Source organism: Schistocerca gregaria, chromosome 3 (assembly GCF_023897955.1).
Source record: "Schistocerca gregaria isolate iqSchGreg1 chromosome 3, iqSchGreg1.2, whole genome shotgun sequence".
NCBI lineage: Eukaryota > Metazoa > Arthropoda > Insecta > Orthoptera > Acrididae > Schistocerca > Schistocerca gregaria.
In genome coordinates, this window is record NC_064922.1 from 343,250,028 (window position 1) to 343,270,309 (window position 20,282).

At 40.9% G+C, this 20,282-nt stretch overlaps 1 protein-coding gene across 2 annotated transcripts in view; it reads left to right on the plus strand.

Annotated features, from left to right (window-relative positions):
* The window catches only part of LOC126354820 (receptor-type tyrosine-protein phosphatase N2), a 394,642-nt gene that overhangs the window by 205,935 nt on the left and 168,425 nt on the right, over nt 1–20,282 (plus strand). For both annotated transcript variants that reach the window (XM_050004761.1, XM_050004762.1), the window contains exons 3-5: nt 6,931–6,991; nt 17,487–17,618; nt 18,782–18,866. In XM_050004761.1, the coding sequence (XP_049860718.1) occupies nt 6,931–6,991; nt 17,487–17,618; nt 18,782–18,866 (278 nt within the window). The remainder of the gene's footprint in view (nt 1–6,930; nt 6,992–17,486; nt 17,619–18,781; nt 18,867–20,282) is intronic.

A 20,282-nucleotide genomic window follows, 5' to 3' on the forward strand; every position in this document is an offset into this window, starting at 1 on the left:
ACAGAGCGGAGAGTAGTCTACGTGTTCTGTCTGACAAGTCTGGCCATGCCTTGCCCCGAGTGCAACTACGCAACGACACGTATTACGAATCGAAACTTGGGGAGATGCTTTATCTACTAATCCATGTCTTTTTAACGTATGTCTTTTAGTTTTCGCGCATACTTATACACTGACGGAAAAGAAAAAACCAACACCAAACAATAAAGAACATCGAGTAATGATATTCCGGGAAAACTTTTTCCTAAATAACATATTTAAATGATTAATGTTGCAAGATGACAGGTTAATGTAAGCGCGAGAAAAGTCACTGCAAATGTGAAATGCTGGTGCATTAATAACCGGTATAATTGCCAGAATTTTGAATGCAAAATTCTGCTGCATCAGCAAGGTATTGGAGAAAATTGCATCAGCATCAAACCCAACTTACGATCTGCAAATCAAATGCGAAAGATAAGTTCAAAGAAAACTCGCTAGTGCACTGCGTCCTTCATACGCCAGCCTGTATTATATGAACTTATTGAGCGCCTTCATTCAAAATCCTAATCTGGATGCCGTATGGTAAGTTTCTGAATGAAGAAAATAAATTAATGAACTAACAGGCAAATCAAACTGACTGAAGCTGTAAATGAGAACGGAACGAAGTACGCGATTCAGCCCAGCTGGCCGTGTTCACACATTGAAATAGAATGACTTTAAAAACGATCTGTGCAGTAACCCAATGCCACATCACAAAAATAATATTCCACGTGGAATAAATACCTCATTTAAGGCAAGATAAGCTGCTTGTAAGTCACTTGAGGTTTAGGATGTCTGTCATTGAAATGGATTCGGAACCACATGTTCTACATAAATGTCCTAGGTCCAAAGGGGATCCATGTTTAGCACACGAAATTACAAGACCGATGAACTCATTTGAAAACGAAACTAAACGCAATAGGTGAGCAACATACATCTCACCATGTTACATACAAGTGTGCTGCTCAGAACCTTCCATCTTGTACTGCAGACAAAGATCAGAATAACTGCTTAATATGGTGTACTACAAACGACGACTGAAGAAGTCATCGCGCCTGGCCCACGAACCGAAAACCAGCTAAGAAGCAGAATAGGATTCTTGTATGCTTAAGAGCCGCGTGACGGGAACAAACAAAGCTACCATCTGGTATTCCGATTGGCTGACAGAGTTCAAATACCTTAGCGTCTCAGATGAGATCACCGCATTCTCGCACTTACAAAGACGCTTCGCTCCTGCTTTTCCAGTCGACACGCTCGCTGTTCGCAGCTTGGCCAAACAAATTAAGTGTCCGCCGTTCGTAAACAGGCGGTCTTCGTTGAAAGCCTGAAGACTGTGGAATGGTTGTTACTTGGTAGGCTAAAGCGGTGATGTGATCCGTCCAGGGTTCAGTGAGTGTTCCTGAGCATGAATCTAGATCACGGCAGGTAGTGACTGAGGGAACTCTCACGGTACAACGCTACGCGACGGACGTTCAGCGCCTTCCTGTGTTACCTTTCATGCGAAAATATTGCGGAGCCGGTTTTCAAAAGGACAATCCTAGACCACCAATGACCTCCACGAACAGTCTTCGTGATGTTGATGCACTCCCATGGCCTTCGAAATCCCAGGACCTGTCCCAGATAGAACGTGTGTAGGACCAGCGCGGATGTCCATTCCATCCCAGTTCCGTGTGTCCAGGGTACCAAGGACCAGTCACGACGGCTGTGGGCCATGAAAAGGTACAATGGCACTATGATACCATTCCGAAGCGAATCAGTGTGTGCGTCCACGCCACATTAGGTGCAACGTCATACTGATAAGTGGACTCATACTGCCATATTCTTTGTAAATTAGACTCGATTTTGTAATCACTGGAATATGATCATGTACACTCTGAAACGGTGAAGTTTCATTTCTTTTCCTCTTCCCCTTATGGCTGCATCACTATTTTCTTTTAGTCTTTGTAGATGTTGATCACATTTAGTACTGTAGCAACTGCTTGCAAACTGGTGTTAAGGGGTTGGGGGTATTAACAAAATGTCGTGGGCCTCCCGTCAGTTAGACCGTTCGCCGGGTGCAATCTTTCGATTTGACGCCACTTCGGTGACTTGTGCGTCGATGAGAATGAAATGATGATGATTAGGACTACACAACACCAAGTCCCTGAGCGGAGAAAATCTCCGACCCAGCCGGGAATCAAACCACGGTCCTTAGTTTTTTTTTTTTGTGCGGACGGCTGAAGACACTCGTACAATCGTTCAGGCTGTTCGTCGATCCGTTCACTAAGTTTTCCTTATTACAGAGGGTAGCTAAACCCTCTGACCGAGCACGCTGAGCTACCGTACCGGCTGTCTTTAAAATTTGTCTCCTGGAAAAATAAACATGTGGGCTAAGAGTCTCAGTTCCTTCATATAGTTTCTGAAACTATTTAAGTACTACTTACGTATGGGAGCTATTTATTGACGAGGTTGCTTTTTACTTCCCTTTGTCATTCCGTCGAGATGGGGTATGCGATGGATGGCCGTTTTTATTGACTTCCATAGGATCGAGAAGAGTGTCATGATCAGAACAATCAGAGATACGGTGGCATGGGACCCATTTTTTCTCTATTTCCGCTTTTTTTTTAGCACTTCTCTCTCTCTCTGTAGGGAGGACGGTGTTGTCGACACTCCGAGTTTTTCAACCTTTTTCTCATTTGCATCGCTAACTTTCTCCTTTTCTTTTTCGCATTTGCTTGAAGTGGTTTGAGAATGGGAGTTGTTTCAGTTTTCTTTTTCCCGGAAGTCTGCGTAGCTGCATCGATCATATTCATCTGTTCGTTGCCGCGCTAGAAAACGAGGGCGTGAATATTCTATGTTGTAGAGCCCTACATGCTACTTTTGCTTAATCTTACGATATACGATTTGTGACCCAGAGCTCTAGATTGTTTTGCCCGTGACTGTAAACCCAGCACTCCGACGTTTGCGTGAGAAATTGTCACATGCTTGACTACGTCAGTACATTGTTCATGGTGGTTGATGAGCATCTAATCGACCATCGCCACAACGTGCTCACCTTTCCTTACTTCGTGTGGCAATATTTTTGACATTTGAAGCATCGTATTATGTTCGGAGTAGAAGGTCAAACCTGAAGGCGAACATGTCTTTAACTAAAGCGGGCTGCCTCAAATCGAGACAGCTGCAGTTTTCGGCTCTTTTCAAGCAAATCGCGATGAATTGGAGGTAGGTCAGGGGGTTTCCAGCTGGTAATAATACATATGACTGTAGTATCGTGTGCACAAGGTAGAAAAGGGTAGCGTGTTGACGGAGCTGTTATTTCTACTTAAATGATCCATGAGAATAGATTACCGACGTGATTATGTCGGCACGACGGGAATTAACGGACTTCGAACGCTAAATGGTAGTTGGAGCTAGACACATGGGACATGGGAAATCGTCAGGGATTTCAATATTCCGAGAGCCGCAATTTAAAGAGTATGCCGGGAAAACCATATTTCAGGGATAACCTCTCACCGCGGCAACGCTGTGGCCGACGGCCATCATTAACGACCAAAAGTAGCTGCGTCTTCATAGAGCTGTCAGTACTAACAGACAAGCAACACGGCGTGAAATAACCGCAGAAATCAATGTGGCACGTTCGACGAACGTGGGGCTATGACTGTAGACGACCGACGCGAGTGCCTTTGCTAAACAGCACAACATCGCTTGCAGCGCATCTCCTGGGCTTGTGACCACATCGGTTGAACCCCAGACGATTAGAAAACCATGGCCTGATCAGATGAGTCTCGATTTCAGTTGGTAAGAGGTGATAGTAGGGCTCGAGTGTGATGCAGGCCCCAACAAGCCATACACGCAAATTGTCAGCAAGGCACTGTGCAAGCTGGTGGTGGCTCCATAATTCTGTGAGCTGTGTTTACATGGAATGGGTCCTCTCCTCCAACTAAACCGATCATTGACTGGAAATGGTTATGTTCGGCTACTTGGAGACCATTTGCAGCCATTCGTGGATCGCATGTGCCCAAAAAACGATTGAAATTTTATGGAAGACAGTGGGCCGTGTCAGGTCTAGAAGGTCATAATTGCATCACATCAGAAATTTGGCTGATGTTAAGTGTGCTTTTTTCTCACTAAAATATGAGGTCAAGTAGGTTATGTTTCCTTTTCAGTTCGTGAGAGGACACTGGCGTTCCCCTTTTCGGTGTGTAAAATGAGGAGGTCTTTGCTCTCAAGTCTCAGAGAGCCTTCTTTTCTGCTGAAGTAGTATTAAAAAAAAATTCTTTTTTTTTTTTTTACGGTGCGATCAAAAACCGTCTGAAAAGCTTGTAAGCTTGTCGCGGGGTAGATTGTGCTGAGAAACAACTATTAATAAAAAAAAGTCATATATGTTGAGCCATTTCCGAACTAATTAACACTGAAGTTAGCCAATCAGGCCGTTGCGCGCGAAAATTCAAGTGGTCATCCAGACGGTGCAGCGTAATGTGTTGTTCATTTGGTTTCCGAACAAGAGAGCGTTACAAAAATTGGATCGAACCCAATCCAAAGGCTGAGCAATCTCGTACGCTTTCATCTACCCAGGCATGGGCAACCTTTGGTGACCCGCTGCCCTGATTCACATAGTTAACTGAAGTTCGTGGGGCGCCTCGTGAAGTGACGCGACAGCAGCGCTCCAAGTGCATACAGCCGAAACTACAACGCCTGTGAGGTTAATTTTCATGGGGCAACGCATCGAAATGAATGGCACCCCTTTCTCGACACGCCACACCAACAGATATCCTCAAACACGCGTTTTTAAAGTGTACATTCGTTTTATGTTCACCCCATCCTAAGATGTTTACATTTATTTTCGCTCAGTGACTTGATGTTTTGTAATGGCCTTCCAAAAAGGCTCCCGTTGCAAAATTCTGCAATGTCGTTACTAAAGCAACAATTTTCACAACACTTAAACGAATGCCAACATCCAAAAGAAGCCAGGCACCTTGAAGTGTCCTGATGGAAAAATAAGTGCTTCTAAAATTGCTGTATTCTAATACGACCACGACGCACAAGACTTATTTATTGATGTTAATGCTTTAATTAAATCTATCATTCAGACATTTGCCAGTTTCTTGGCTATTACAGCCAATTATTGTCAAAAATTACAGTAAATAATTCATTTCAGTGATCCTCAGTTAGGAACAGTCAGATTATGTACAAGATTTAAAATTAAACTTCCACTATTTACAGACTTAAGACTTACATCTGCTTTCCGTACATCCATCATTCTCACAGTACGTAGTTACTTGGCTGTTACAACCAAGTATTGTCAAAAATTGAAGTATAATAAATTTTCATTAAAATGGTCTACTGCACTTGTTGAGAAACTCATGGTTGGAATAGATGGAGTTGGCCACCAAATATTCTTTTAAATTATGTTTAAATTTGCCTTGTCTGAAACTAAACTCTTAATGGTTGCTGGTAACTTATTGAAAACATGCGTTGCTGGATACTTGACTCCTTTATGGGCAAGAGTAAGTGATCTTAAATCTTTATGGATATTGTTCTTATTCCTAGTGTTGATACTGTGTACTAAGCAGTTAGTTGGAAAAAGAGATGTATTATTTACAACAAACTTCATTAAGGAATAAATATACTGAGAAGCTGTGGTTAATATGCCCAACATCATGTCGAAACCTCTGAATAGGTTTCGAGATGATGTTCTTGGATTTACACTACTCATTACTCTTATTATACGCTTCTGCACTCTAAAAAAATTTCCTCTGTTTGTGGAGTTACCCCAAAATATGATACCATATGACATTATGGAGTAAAAATAAGCGAAATATGCCAGTTTTTTATATTTATATCTCCTATGTCTGACATTATTCGCATTGCAAACGCAGACTTGTTTAGGCGCTTTAGCCGTTCGTTAGTATGTTGCTCCCAATTGAATTTATTATCAAGTTGTAATCCCAAGAATTTTACACTCGCAACGTCTCCTATTTCCATGTCATCATATTTTATACACACACCAGAAGGAAATCTCTTGGAAGTTCTGAACTGCATATAGTGGGTCTTTTCTCAGTTTAATGGCAGTGAATTGGCTATGAACCACTAATTAATGTCAGTAAAAAATTGATTAGCTGCCCTTTCTAAATTTATTTTCAATGTTCTATTTATTGCAATGTTTGTATCATCTGCAAATAAGACAAACTTGGCATATGGTAATGTAACAGATGACAGATCATTAATATACACAAGAAACAGTAGTGGACGGAATTGCCTGTTCTACACCAGTTGTCACATCTCGGACTGGAGCTATCCCTCCTGTACTTGCAGAGCTTTTCGCTAGCACAGAAAGCGCTGCATCATCCAGAATCCTGACCGGAGATTAAATCTGGAGCGTCGTCGTGGTGTATTTTCTTCTTCCGTTCCAGCTTCGAATCGGGCATACTTTGCCCTTTAGCGAACCTTAGCTCGTTGTTAGGTCTAGTCAGCTAGTGCCTAGGTAGCGCTATCTGCCCAGTCTCACGATGCAGCTGAGAGATTCAGCGAGATCTTTAAATTTAATGATAGCAATTGCATGAGCAGTATGTGCAGTTTCCATAGTGTACAACGTACTCTCTCTCTCTCTCTCTCTCTCTATATCACACACTACGGCTGTACCGGCTCGTCACTTAATTCTGCCATCGGCAGCAGAGTCAATATGATGTTTAAGTTTGGCAAGCGTAGGGATAGTTTACTTGTCACAGCATCTCAGTAAAAAGACCATTGTGCACAGCAATCTGTTTCACTTGTTACGCAATTTGTCGAACTCGCTTGTCTTGCTAGCAATACTACTTTTGACCTTAGGGAAGCAACGGCTTCTCAGACACGATGCAGACTACATGGGACAAACTGGGGATGCTGCACCTCGGTGAGACATCTTCGCTTTCTAACAAGTTTCTGTGCTTGTTGCAGATTACGCCTTCGGGAGATGTGTGCCCAGTGAAACAACGGATCGTGATGTTTACACCTACAGGTGAGTCGTCTGTAATGGGACAAACACATGTTCTTAGAATAAGCAAGTCCACCTGGACAACGTTACATCGTTAATCGATAAGGGAGTTACGCAGAAGCGTATAACAAAGCACGTCCTTACCGCCAATTTCGACAGCTGGTAACAAGAGTGTACTTGTTGTTATAACCAGAACAATAACAACAAAACTGACGAAGGTGAACCAATAAATAAGTCACAAACGCCAGAATACCGCATATAGTTTTAAATTTCTCGCTTATACACGTCCAGAAGGCGGCAGAAAATGTCGCGGCCAATGATTAATGATCTGATCTTCAGATTCCTGAAGTTATACCAAGATGGCAGGCGTGCTATGAGTGCGTACCCTACTAGAACGAGGCGATTTTTCTGACCCGATGGACTGTCCACAGAGCACCACCATAGCTAAAGTCGTCTCTTATACTGTGAGAACGGTATTTCATCGAAATATGTGTTTAACTGAATACAGGAATTCAGCAAAGGGCAAGAAAAAATCACAAACAAAAGGCGCACGGGTCATTATAGGACGTTGTTTCACCATCTAGGGGTATTCTGCTACCTCCAGGACCCGTCGGTCTTGTGGGTTGCAGCAATTTAAGGAACCAAATAACCTTGTAACAGACGATACACGCTAGATGCGATCGCTGTCATAAGAATTCTATGCTGCAGGCTTCAGCGCCTTGTCGGACGATGGGATACGCGTATAAGTTTACCTGGGGGAGTACGATGAAAAGGGAGAAAAATCTGATGATGATACAAGCAGCTCTGATATCTCTATCCCGGATTGCAACTTATTCATTGACTCACCGTGGTGCCATAAGTAGCATGTCAAGTGGTGCTTTGAACACCAGTATTACGACATATGACACCTGACATTGACGTATTAAGTATTTCTCTGGTATTCTCATGATGGACCATGCCAGAAACGCGTTAGTAAAACAAATTTAAGCACAAGTGCGTGCTTGGTACTAGCGATTTAAAGCGATGATAAGGACGTATTCATTCAGCCATATAACTTGACAATTGAAGAACTAAAGTGTACAAACGAGTCTGCAATCATAAATATCCATCTTTATCTCGCATCACGCGTTCACGGCCGGTTTCGTCTTACAGCCATCATCAGACCTGTTACAAAACAGAAGGAAAAATACTACTGCAACAGCAACAGATCCGAAGGCCAAGTCTACAGACAAATGTCTAAGAATACATAAAAAAGATAACGTGGATGACAGTCACTACATACCATCATGGGTATATTTATACGAGTATAAACATCAAATAATTTGTATTGACAGGTACACGAACAAGAGCTCTAATTGTGTCCATTTAAGGAGTCAGCACAGTGCGTTCTGCACAGAGGTACAGCGAATACTTTGCAGCGCTGGCAATAAGCTCTCTGTCCTACACCTCACGAATAAACCACTGAATACCCTGATAATCGGCAATGCCGGGGTGAATGCTGTACTGAGCCACTGTTTTTGCTTCTTACTTTCCCAAGTTAACTACCACTACCACTTCTTACCGTAAAACTAGCCGTATTTGATTTATGCCATCCATAATGAAAAATTCAATGAGGTGACAATAGTCATGGGGTACCTCCAAACATTGTGTCAGGCCTTCTTTTGACCAGCGTAGTGCAGCAATTCGAAGTGGCATGGACTCAACAAGCCGTGGCAAGTCCCCTGCAGAAACATCTAGTCCAGCTATCTCTACAGCCATGCATAATTGCGCAGGTGTTGCCTGCGCACGATTTAGTGCACCAACTGACCTCTCGAGTACGTCCCATAAATATTCGATGGAATTCATGTCTGGCAATCTGTATGGCCAAATCATTCACGTGAATTGTCCAGAATGTTCTTCAAACCAACAAAGAGCAGTTGTCGTGTCCTGACTGGTGGGAGATGGAGAAAAGGGGTTCTGGTCAGTTTGCGCTCCCGAGCGGAACAGAGCAGAAGGCAGAAGGACAACTCACAGTGAATGCATTTGGTTGTTTTCTTCTATCTGAGCCAACATTGGTACAGGCATTTACTTGAAATGCAGGTGGTGAGACTCGGTAGGGATCTCGTCGTGGAGACTCTTGGACAAACAGGGTTTTGAAATAGTTGTTTATTCCAGACAGGACTAACTAATACACTGGAGGATAGTTCTAGGGTTAGAAAAAGCATGAATAACACTGTTATAACATTAGACAGTGCAGAAGACCCGGGAGTGGATACTAACCACAGTAAAAACACTAGCAGCATCCTAAGGCAACAACGTAGTTGCAAAACAAAACATACTGAATGTGACACTGTTCACTGAGGCACTCCACGTAAGAGCACACTTACGTGGAGCTGGACCGAGGCTGGAGTCGACGGACGCGGATTCGGCGCTCAGATCGTCTGACTGAGAACTCCGCCAAAATGCAGGCCTGCCAATCACGGTTTAGTTAGGTCCCCTGTACTGCTCCTAAGGCAGTTGCACTAAGTCCGTATTTGGTAACAACATTGTTCAGCTGAAAGCTAAACGTAACTGCTCTGCCAAATAAGGCTTGCAACATTATTGTTGCCGGCCGGGGTGGCCGAGCGGTTCTAGGCGCTACAGTCTGGAACCGCGCGACCGCTACGGTCGCAGGTTCGAATCCTGCCTCGGGCATGGGTGTGTTTGATATCCTTAGGTTAGTTAGGTTTAAGTAGTTCTAAGATCTAGGGGACTGATGACCTCAGAAGTTAAGTCCCATAGCGCTCAGAGCCATCTCAGCATTATTGTTATACGTCATTTAGCCCCGCCGCTCGGGCTCCCCGGAGTAGGTACTGCTAGGTCAACAGTTTTTAGCGTTTACGCTCTCTTTCTAACCCTTGTGAGCCTACTGACATTGCTATTCTCAGGGCTGGTATAAAGCTGACTTTATACGCTAGTACGTGCCTGTTGGTTATAAAGTTTTACGGTTGTAACCTACCACAGCGTCTAGACCACATATAAAGATACATGTTAATTCCTTGAGGAGTAACTAGCGCCCTCGGACCACGTCTTGGGGAGTCTGCATTTTCGCAAGGCTCTCCCCTTATGGTTTACTTCATGTAATAATACACTCCCGGAAATGGAAAAAAGAACACATTGACACCGGTGTGTCAGACCCACCATACTTGCTCCGGACACTGCGAGAGGGCTGTACAAGCAATGATCACACGCACGACACAGCGGACACAACAGGAACCGCGGTGTTGGCCGTCGAATGGCGCTAGCTGCACAGCATTTGTGCACCGCCGCCGTCAGTGTCAGCCAGTTTCCGTGGCATACGGAGCTCCATCGCAGTCTTTAACACTGGTAGCATGCCGCGACAGCGTGGACGTGAACCGTATGTGCAGTTGACGGACTTTGAGCGAGGGCGTATAGTGGGCATGCGGGAGGCCGGGTGGACGTACCGCCGAATTGCTCAACACGTGGGGCGTGAGGTCTCCACAGTACAACGATGTTGTCGCCAGTGGTCGGCGGAAGGTGCACGTGCCCGTCGACCTAGGACCGGACCGCAGCGACGCACGGATGCACGCCAAGACCGTAGGATCCTACGCAGTGCCGTAGGGGACCGCACCGCCACTTCCCAGCAAATTAGGGACACTGTTGCTCCTGGGGTATCGGCGAGGACCATTCGCAACCGTCTCCATGAAGCTGGGCTACGGTCCCGCACACCGTTAGGCCGTCTTCCGCTCACGCCGCAACATCGTGCAGCCCGCCTCCAGTGGTGTCGCGACAGGCGTGAATTGAGGGACGAATGAAGACGTGTCGTCTTCAGCGATGAGAGTCGCTTCTGCCTTGGTGCCAATGATGGTCGTATGCGTGTTTGGCGCCGTGCAGGTGAGCGCCACAATCAGGACTGCATACGACCGAGGCACACAGGCCAACACCCGGCATCATGGTGTGGGGAGCGATCTCCTACACTGGCCGTACACCTCTGGTGATCGTCGAGGGGACACTGAATAGTGCACGGTACATCCGAACCGTCATCGAACCCATCGTTCTACCATTCCTAGACCGGTAAGGGAACTTGCTGTTCCAACAGGACAATGCACGTCCGCATGTATCCCGTGCCACCCAACGTGCTCTAGAAGGTGTAAGTCAACTACCCTGGCCAGCAAGATCTCCGGATCTGTCCCCCATTAAGCATGTTTGAGACTGCATGAAGCGTCGTCTCACGCGGTCTGCACGTCCAGCACGAACGCTGGTCCAACTGAGGCGCCAGGTGGAAATGGCATGGCAAGCCGTTCCACAGGACTGCATCCAGCATCTCTACGATCGTATCCATGAGAGAATAGCAGCCTGCATTGCTGCGAAAGGTGGATATACACTGTACTAGTGCCGACATTGTGCATGCTCTGTTGCCTGTGCCTATGTGCCTGTGGTTCTGTCAGTGTGATCATGTGATGTATCTGACCCCAGGAATGTGTCAATAAAGTTTCCCCTTCCTGGGACAATGAATTCACGGTGTGCTTATTTCAATTTCCAGGAGTGTATCTCTCCTAGTTTCATCTGCCCTCAGCATCGTCTCTGCTTCCGCACCTTGGAGCGCCTGTCCTCCTTTCTCACAGATTCAAGATAACACTACAGTAGCAAGGAATAATCAATATATTACAACGTGGTGCATTGTCATTCAAAAAAAATCCATCGTTGTTTGGCAACATAAAGTCCACAAATGGCAGCAAATGGTCTCCAAATAGCCAAATATAACCGAGGAGCCACTCCATTCCATGTAAATACAGTCCACACCATCTGGAAGCCAGCACCAGTTTGCCCATGCCTTGTTCAAAACTTGGGTCAATGGCTTCATGGGGTCTGCACCACACTCAAACCCTACCATCAGCTCTTACCAACTGAAATCGGGACCCGTCTGAGCAGGCCATGGTTTTCCAGTTGTCTATGGTCCAACTGATATGGTAGTAAGGCCAGAGGAGGTGCTGCAGGTGATGTCAAGCTGTTAGCAAATGCATCTGCTGTCATAGCACATTAGCGCCAAATTTCGCCACACTGTCCTAACAGATACATTGGTCGTACATCCCACATTGATTTCTGCGGTTGTCTGATGCAGTGTTGCTTGTATGTTAGCACTGACAACTCTACACAAATGCCTCTAGTTTGTCAAGTGAGGGCCATCAGCCATTGTGTTGTCAGTGGTGAGAGGTAATGTATGAAATGTGGTATGCTCAGGACATGCTTGACACTGTGCATCTCAGAGCATCGAATACCCTGTCAATTTCCAAACTCTAATGTTCCATGCTTCTAGCTGCAAGTATCATTCTGTGTTCAAAGTATGTTAATTCCCAACAAGCAGCCGTAAGCATGTCGGAAACCTTCTCACACGGATCATCTGAGTACAAATGGCAGTTCCACCAATTCACTGCCCTCCTACATCTTGTGTATGTGATACTACTTCCATCTGCATGTGTGCGTATCACTATCCCATGACTTTTGTTGCCACAGTGTATAGTGGCTATGCAACCTCTCCATACTATCAAAAATCAGTGCTAAATTTTCTAAGCTTCCCCTGTAGTCTGCACTACAGGCAGGCTCAGCAGAATTATGCTACTGGCTAGATTGTTATGTTATACATTGCTTCTTGCCACTGTGTTGCTCCACAGCATGCCTTCTTACATGCACACCACCGTGATGATGGCCCGAGTGGGTCCTATTCTTATGCAAACATGAGCACTAGTGCTGATGTTCATAAATGAACAATATTATGTTTGTGAAGATGCTGAGGTCACTGGAGGTTACGTAGAATTTTGGACTTAAAAAGGATGAGGAAAGAAATAGGCCAAAGCTTATTCAAAGGAACTTCCCTAGTATTTATCTACAGTGGTTTTGGTTAAACAGTGAAATCTGAAAACTGGATTGCCAGATGTTTCAGTGTAACCTGCTGCACGACCTCTCTTGGTACCATACTCATGGACTGATAGAAACTTTTTTACAGTGCAATTTTATTGCACTTGCAATCAGCCACTCATTTCATTTTTGTGGTAAAAAATAAACATCAATTGAAGCTGATCAGCTGAGTTGTACAAATGATTACCCACAGAGTTTTACAACTTTCACTCTGAGCAGGAGATGCCAATATAAGCATTGAATATAAATGTCACTAGCACATTAAAGATTTTCCTATAAAATTAAAATAAACCACTGTTAAAACACTCCACAAGTAAGGTGACAGTAGAAGTGTAAATAACTGTCCAGTTTTGTAAATGACATTGTTTTCTAAAATATTTTCCAGTTCATTTTTTAAAGAAGTGCACAGGAAAAAATGTCACATATAAGCTGAAATAATTTGTTTGGCATGCCACAATTTGGTTCCCAGAATAGTTGCTCAACTGAGAAGTCATACATACATTTACTCACCAAATGTTGCTGTTATAGACCATTCGTAGGGCAATAAAACTAGTTTGAACCCATTGTAGCCTTTCCAAAGAATTTGAGTGTGTGGATGATGATATTGTTGTACAAAAACTTGTTTTAGGAAATCATTGTATTGCCACACCTACAATCAAACTGGTTTGAATCACATCAATAACAGAGCAAAAATATATGGTAATGATAATTTAGTTTCATAAAGGGCCAGAGTGTAGTCATACACATAAGCAAATCATTTTGACAGAAATAACACAAATCGTCAACGGGACATGGAATTAACCACTGACTGAGTGCACACTGTTCACCTCATCTGTTTCTTGTTGGGATGATGAATTAAATTATAGAGAATGTATTTACCAAAATTTTCCTAAATGCATCAATTTGCCCACATCTGAAAGGTTGTCCTAAAATGACAGAATTCTTTTCTCACAGTTCTTTCTCCAGTGTACATAGTGAACCCAAACTCCACCAATATAATTCTGGAGGTGGTTCAGGGATATTTTTCTGACTATTTTGGTGGCATCTATTATCTCCAGTGCCTCATTGCAAACTAATTATATTAAGTCTGGTTTCTTACCCTGTTTTATCTTTGTATGTGCAAATATCAATAGCACGGGCTGTTTCTCTTGTGTGGAAACAAATTTGTTCCATTCACTTACCATGTTTGCTTTTTAAAAAATTAATGCTTGAATTACTCTTTGCCCTCAAGTGTGCATTCAGTATTGCTCAGCTCTGTCTTTGATTAGTTTTTCCAGTAGTAATAGTTATTTGTTAGTAGTGGTACGCAACAACGTGGATAGGTTTACTGATGAAGAGGTGGTCAATATGTGCACCTCATATGTGGAGTCACTGAATGTTCCTGCAGGAACAAAACTTTCCAATAGATTAATCAGACATGTAAAATTTCTTTCGAAGCTATATACTTTTAAAAATATTTGTGGTATTCTAAATACTGAAAAACTGCTTTTATTCAATCTCATGCATGAAAATGTGTACTTATCCTTTTAATGTGCAAATATGCTGTAAGTATACACTACATATAAATCAATTTCTGTTCAGATTTATAGCTTATTATTACATGTCCAATTTGCTACAAAAATTTAAATGACGTACATGTATGTATTGAAAAACCAGCAAGTCAAAAAGATTTCTTGTCTGACATGTTGTGTATTATGTATGTATCAAAAAATATTTATATGATTGAAATAAACAGTAAATAAATAAACATCATCAGCAACCACATCATAGCGATTTAGCATTTGTTGTTTAGTTGCATTACCCAATGTTTTGTGGTATAAATGATAGTTATTGCAAATTACAGACTTTTTCACTGTTATGAAGGTATTTTCATGGAAACAAAGTAACTGGAATAACAAACTGAATATATCATGATTACTCTGTAATGAGCCAGAGATCCCTTATACTGACATACAATGCTCACAAAATATCTCTGATCACTATTCAAAATATTTTCAGTCCAATTCTGGTTTATTTATTTATTGGTCCTGTGACTCTAGGACTGTACAATGTACAAAAGATATTGAACCGTTCATTCATTACCATGCATATTCCTTCATTTTTTTTCTTTTTTTCATCCATCATTTTAACAAAAGATAAGATTATACAATATTTTATTACTCTACACATTTTATAAAAATAGTCTTAATCGGTGAGGCAGTCTTGTTTTTCTAGGTATTCCCTTACTGTATAGAAGCAGTGCTTGACCAAGTAATCCTTCACAGTTGAATTGAATTTGTTTAAGTCCATTAATTTGGGCAGTGCACTGTACAATTTGATGCCTGGGTGGAGTATGCCTTTCTGTAATAGTGCTGTGTTTGTCTGTTGTACATGTACATCATTTATTTGTCCTGTGTGGTAGCTATGTACAGATTCATTACAGGTGATGCTTGGGCTGCTGCTGCTTACTTTTTCTTTTATAATAATTACATTTTCAAGAATATAAATACATGGAAATGATAGTATTTTATTTTTCCTAAATAGTGGCTTGCATGATTATCTTTGATCTAACCTTTCCATTAATCTAATAATCTTTTGCTGCAATCTAAATGATTTCCAACTGCTCCACAATTTCCCCAAACCACTACACCATATTTCAATATTGAATGAACGTAAGTAAAATATATTGTCCTAAGATTATCATGTGATATACAGTTTCTTATTACTCTCATTACAAAATATGTTTTGCTCAGTTTTTTGTTCATATAGTCTACATGTGTATCCCATTTCATGTTTTATTCAATCCGTATACAGAGAAATTTTGTACTCCCTGTTTTTCAGTTTTTTGTAGACTTATTTCTACACGAGTATTAGCTGGTGGCCTATTCTGTGTGATGAAAATATCAATAGCAACATTTTTTTTCAAGATTTATAATCAAACTGTTTGCATCAAAGTACTGTACTATCTTATCTGTAACTGTCTTAATGTCGTTTTCAAAGTTTCCTTCGCTACTTCCTGTAATTAAGATGCTGGTTTCATCTGCAAATCGATATAGATTACTGTTTTACTTGTTTATATGCAAATCGCTTAAATACAGCAAGAACAGATTTTTACCCAATATAGAACCTTGGGGAACTCCATTTTTGACCACTAATAAATCTGACTGATGAGTTCTGACTCCCATTTACTTCATGTGTTATCTCTATGAGCTGTTTTCTTCCATGGATTTAACCCAGTTATGCACTGCTCCCTTAATACCCCAGTTCTGAATCTTACCCAGTAATTTATCACAATTGAGGGTATCAAATACTTTTGACAAGTTTAGGAACATACTTGAGGTATGTTTCTGCCTACATAGATAGCACAATTATTGCAAGCCATTTTTAACGACATTCCTCATCTATTGTACCCAAAAAGAAAAATATGTTGCAAACAGTAGTTTCTGTCTTACTATGAACAAAATACAGTGTATGAATTAAAAATCCCTTCATTCACAACTATTCATGTTTTATTCAGTACACAATGCATTTTTGACGCTGAGGATCCATCCTCAGGCGTAATTAGTAATCACACCTGAAGACACCTGAAGATAGACCTAAAGGGGCCGAAATGCATTGTGTACTAAATAAAACACGAAAAGTTATGACTGAAGTCATTTTTTAATTCATACCTCGAGTATAATGAGTACAGTCACGATTGAAGCTGCAAAATGAGGTTAAAATTAAATTAAAATACAGTGATTGAACTTGACTTTATTTTAAAAATATCTACTAACCTAACCTGTGACATCTATGTAGTTCATTAGCTGTAAGTTCACATGCAAGTGAGAGAATAACAATTTATTTTATCAGTGTTATGTATCACATGATTTAGTGACAGTCAAAATGCCACTAAATGTACATGATATAATTGCATGACACAGATCAAAAGTTTAAACTCAAATTGTAATTGACAACAAATGTTGATGGAACATCTTTCCATTTGAAATGAAAAGTGGGAATTAGTTTTATCACTACCCAGCCCATCCCTTTGAGCATACAAATAGTGCAAACATTCTTCAGCTACACAAAATCCTGAACATAATTACAATCACAGTACACAAAATAGTTATTGACACATAAAGGATAGCGGGAAAAAAAATCCCTTTCCTGTATGTTGATGTAGTAGCATACAAAATAGCTACAAACGTATCCCCTGTATTTACTATTTTATTCACACAAATAGTGCAAACATCCTTCAACTATATGAAATCCTGAACATATTTACAACCACAGTACACAAAGAAGTTATTGGCAGATAATGGATGGAAAAATATCCCTTTCCAGTGTGTTGATGTAGTAACATCCAAAATTGCTACAAATTTAGCCACTATAGTTAATGCTTTATTTTGCAGTTGCTGGGATGCTGTTCAGGAAAATGACAGGAACAATGTAAGAGATATTTATTTATTGGTGTGGTCTTTCTGGGGTTAAAATAAAAAAAATCATGTCATGTGTGAATCCCCTCATGTTCCTACATGCAGCCACTGTAACTTTGGTACATATAAAGAAATGAAAATATAATTGATCATTGTTTCGTGCTTTTGTCACATACATCTGAAGCTATGTGTTCTCCACAGAGATGGGCTTGTGTTGTGTGTTGCAGACATCCTTTGGGGCACCAGGCTCTACGGGCACTACACCGCGAGATGTCAAGACTCTTTTCGCTTGGTTACCGTTGGAGCCATATTTACACACAATGCGTCCTCCAGCAGCTGCTAGACTCATTCAGACTTAAGTAAGTTGTCTCTCATGCCCACTACTTAGAAAATTGTAATTACTTCTCACTTCTTGGAGGATTAAAATATGCTCCAATGATGACATCATGATTGTGGGGGCTGAGGTTTCACTTTTAGTTTTCTGTAGCATCTTGGGGTGAGCCTTGTGGTTGACAGGAATATCCAGTTATAAGTTTATGGCCAACCTTAATACTGGGTCTTGCTCAAACCATCTCATTTTCCATTTTAATTCCTAACTTAGGGGATTTGAGTTTCTCATTAACTGTGATAAGTACACCACCTCAATTTTCCCATTCTCCTATCCCTTCATTACATGCTTAGATTCACCCCAAAAACATCACAGTTGCCAGTTTCAGGTTTTAGTCTGCTGTAGCTCAATATTCAAAGTGTTTTATGAACTCAAGAAATTTGTTCCAAATTCTTCATCAATTTTCACAGGCTCATATGTGTGTGTGTGTGTGGGGGGGGGGGGGGGGGGTAGACATTTCTTTGGGTCTTACACTAATACTTCAAGTATCCTACAGCTATCATCATATGGACTCAATGCAGAGTCACCTAACCTAAAAAGCCCTTATACATATCCCATAAACAGTCAACTATCTGGTTAGCAGCCTTGCCCATGTAGGGGGATCCTGGAGTTCTCAACTGTAACTCACTCTACCATAAATTTATGTTGTGAGAAAACTGGAAAAATAAGAAACTACTCAATGCTGGCCAATCAGCAAGTATCATATAAGCACCTGGTATTAATAATGCACAGAGATATATGAAATAGAATTATCTACTAATTTCACTGATAGGTAAAACAAATACAGGGTTTTATATTATTAATGAACTGAGATTCACTCAAGAAAGAGATTGAATATTAAATTATCATGTCACGTTGTATATGGATATTTTTGTACATGTGAGATGTGTATCATTCTGGACTTTTAGGAGTAGCAGATGTACATAAGAGCAATATGAATAGTCTTATTTGTTACACAGGAAAATGTGATGAAAAAGTTGAAAAATCTAAATATAAAGAGTTATCAACTATCCTATGAAAACCACTTGCTAATTTCTAGAAACTGAATTATGTGTAATTAAATCTTGCACATTTTGTTATTTACTGATTCAGTGTTAAAATAATTACATTTTTTTTATTATTGTGATATTACAGTGTGGCATGGGACAATGCAAAATGTGACCCACTCTCTGATCAAGACTTAGAATCTGCACTTGGAGCTATAGAAGGAGATGAGATGGTTAGTATTTACATCTTCATTCATTTGCATTTGTTTTGATGTATGACACTGCCAAAAGTGGATGCTACATAGTTTCATACAGTTACTTAAGTATTAAATAAGTGTTTTCTAGTAAATTTTCTTTATGCATTAATAGTGATAGATACGGGTCAGAGACTATATAGACTCAGAGTTTCTATAAAATAATATTATTTATTTTTAATAGCACTTTTTTTCTGACGATCATCGACTGGCAGCCAATGTTAAATGTGTGTATAACATTATGTCGGATTACATCCACTGTGACTAAATTCAGATCCACATTAAATCAGACTGAAACAAAGAGTAGTGGCAGTAATATGTTTATTTGCTGTCTCTCTTCTTTCCTATAATAATAATTATCACACTTTAACTAATGAACAGACAGAACTGATCAAGACTTCATTTGGTCTTTGATGTGTAATTGCCTGGAGTAAAATAAAACCAGAACATAAGCCATCCTACACATTCAGGAATCACACTTTGGTGAATAGGACTGGAGCAAGATAAGTGGTTTGATTATTGAAACACAGATGGCATATACTAGTGTCTGACGACCTGGACTGCATGAAGTAGTGTAGTCTCCCTTATTTTTATTCTTAGTTAACTAGATATATGTCTTCTTTGGAAGAATTTAATGCAGAGTACAATAGATATTACGTTTAAAGGCTGTTGGAGGAAACAGTATTTAAAACTACAATTGCTTCTTTTTTGTGACACATTCCTTACTTGAAGCAAATAAGGTTTCTAAAAATAATGTTATCTCTATTTTGAGGCACTCCAATCTTCAAATCTGCTTTTATCACTTCAGTAATTGTTCGCATCAGCTGTGTTCTCAGTAATGGTGAACTACCAGTTTTACCCCATCTCAGACTGGCCAACTATTTAGGCTCAAATTGGACACCCAAAATGAAACATACTTCCTTGCAAGGACATATCCATGGGTAGAAATAAGAGAAGGGGGTAACTGGATGGGAGAGCAGTTTATATTACAGTAATTAGATTTTCATTATGCAGATCAGCAGTATGTTACAGAAGAGTAATTGTTTTTCTCCTACTCTTTGCTCCAGAAAACTCTACAAAAGATTAAACAACTTCTTATTCAGCAAACATACATTCCAATTTTACAGTTTTAAGCAATGTAGTGTCATGTTACAGGACCAGGGAGAGTGTTTGTTTATATTAGCTCCAGGGAAACACTATTTTTGCTGGTACCATATTTCCTAGACATTCGATGAAGCTACCATTTGAGTCTTACTTGAGCTATGACACTCCTTGAATTATCACTTAGTGAGATGATACAGTGATTAAGAGAATGGACACAGGAGATATGAATTTCACTCAGACAGGTTTCCTGTGTTCAGTGTGTATGAAAGAGGAAGAAACTTCCTCCCTTCC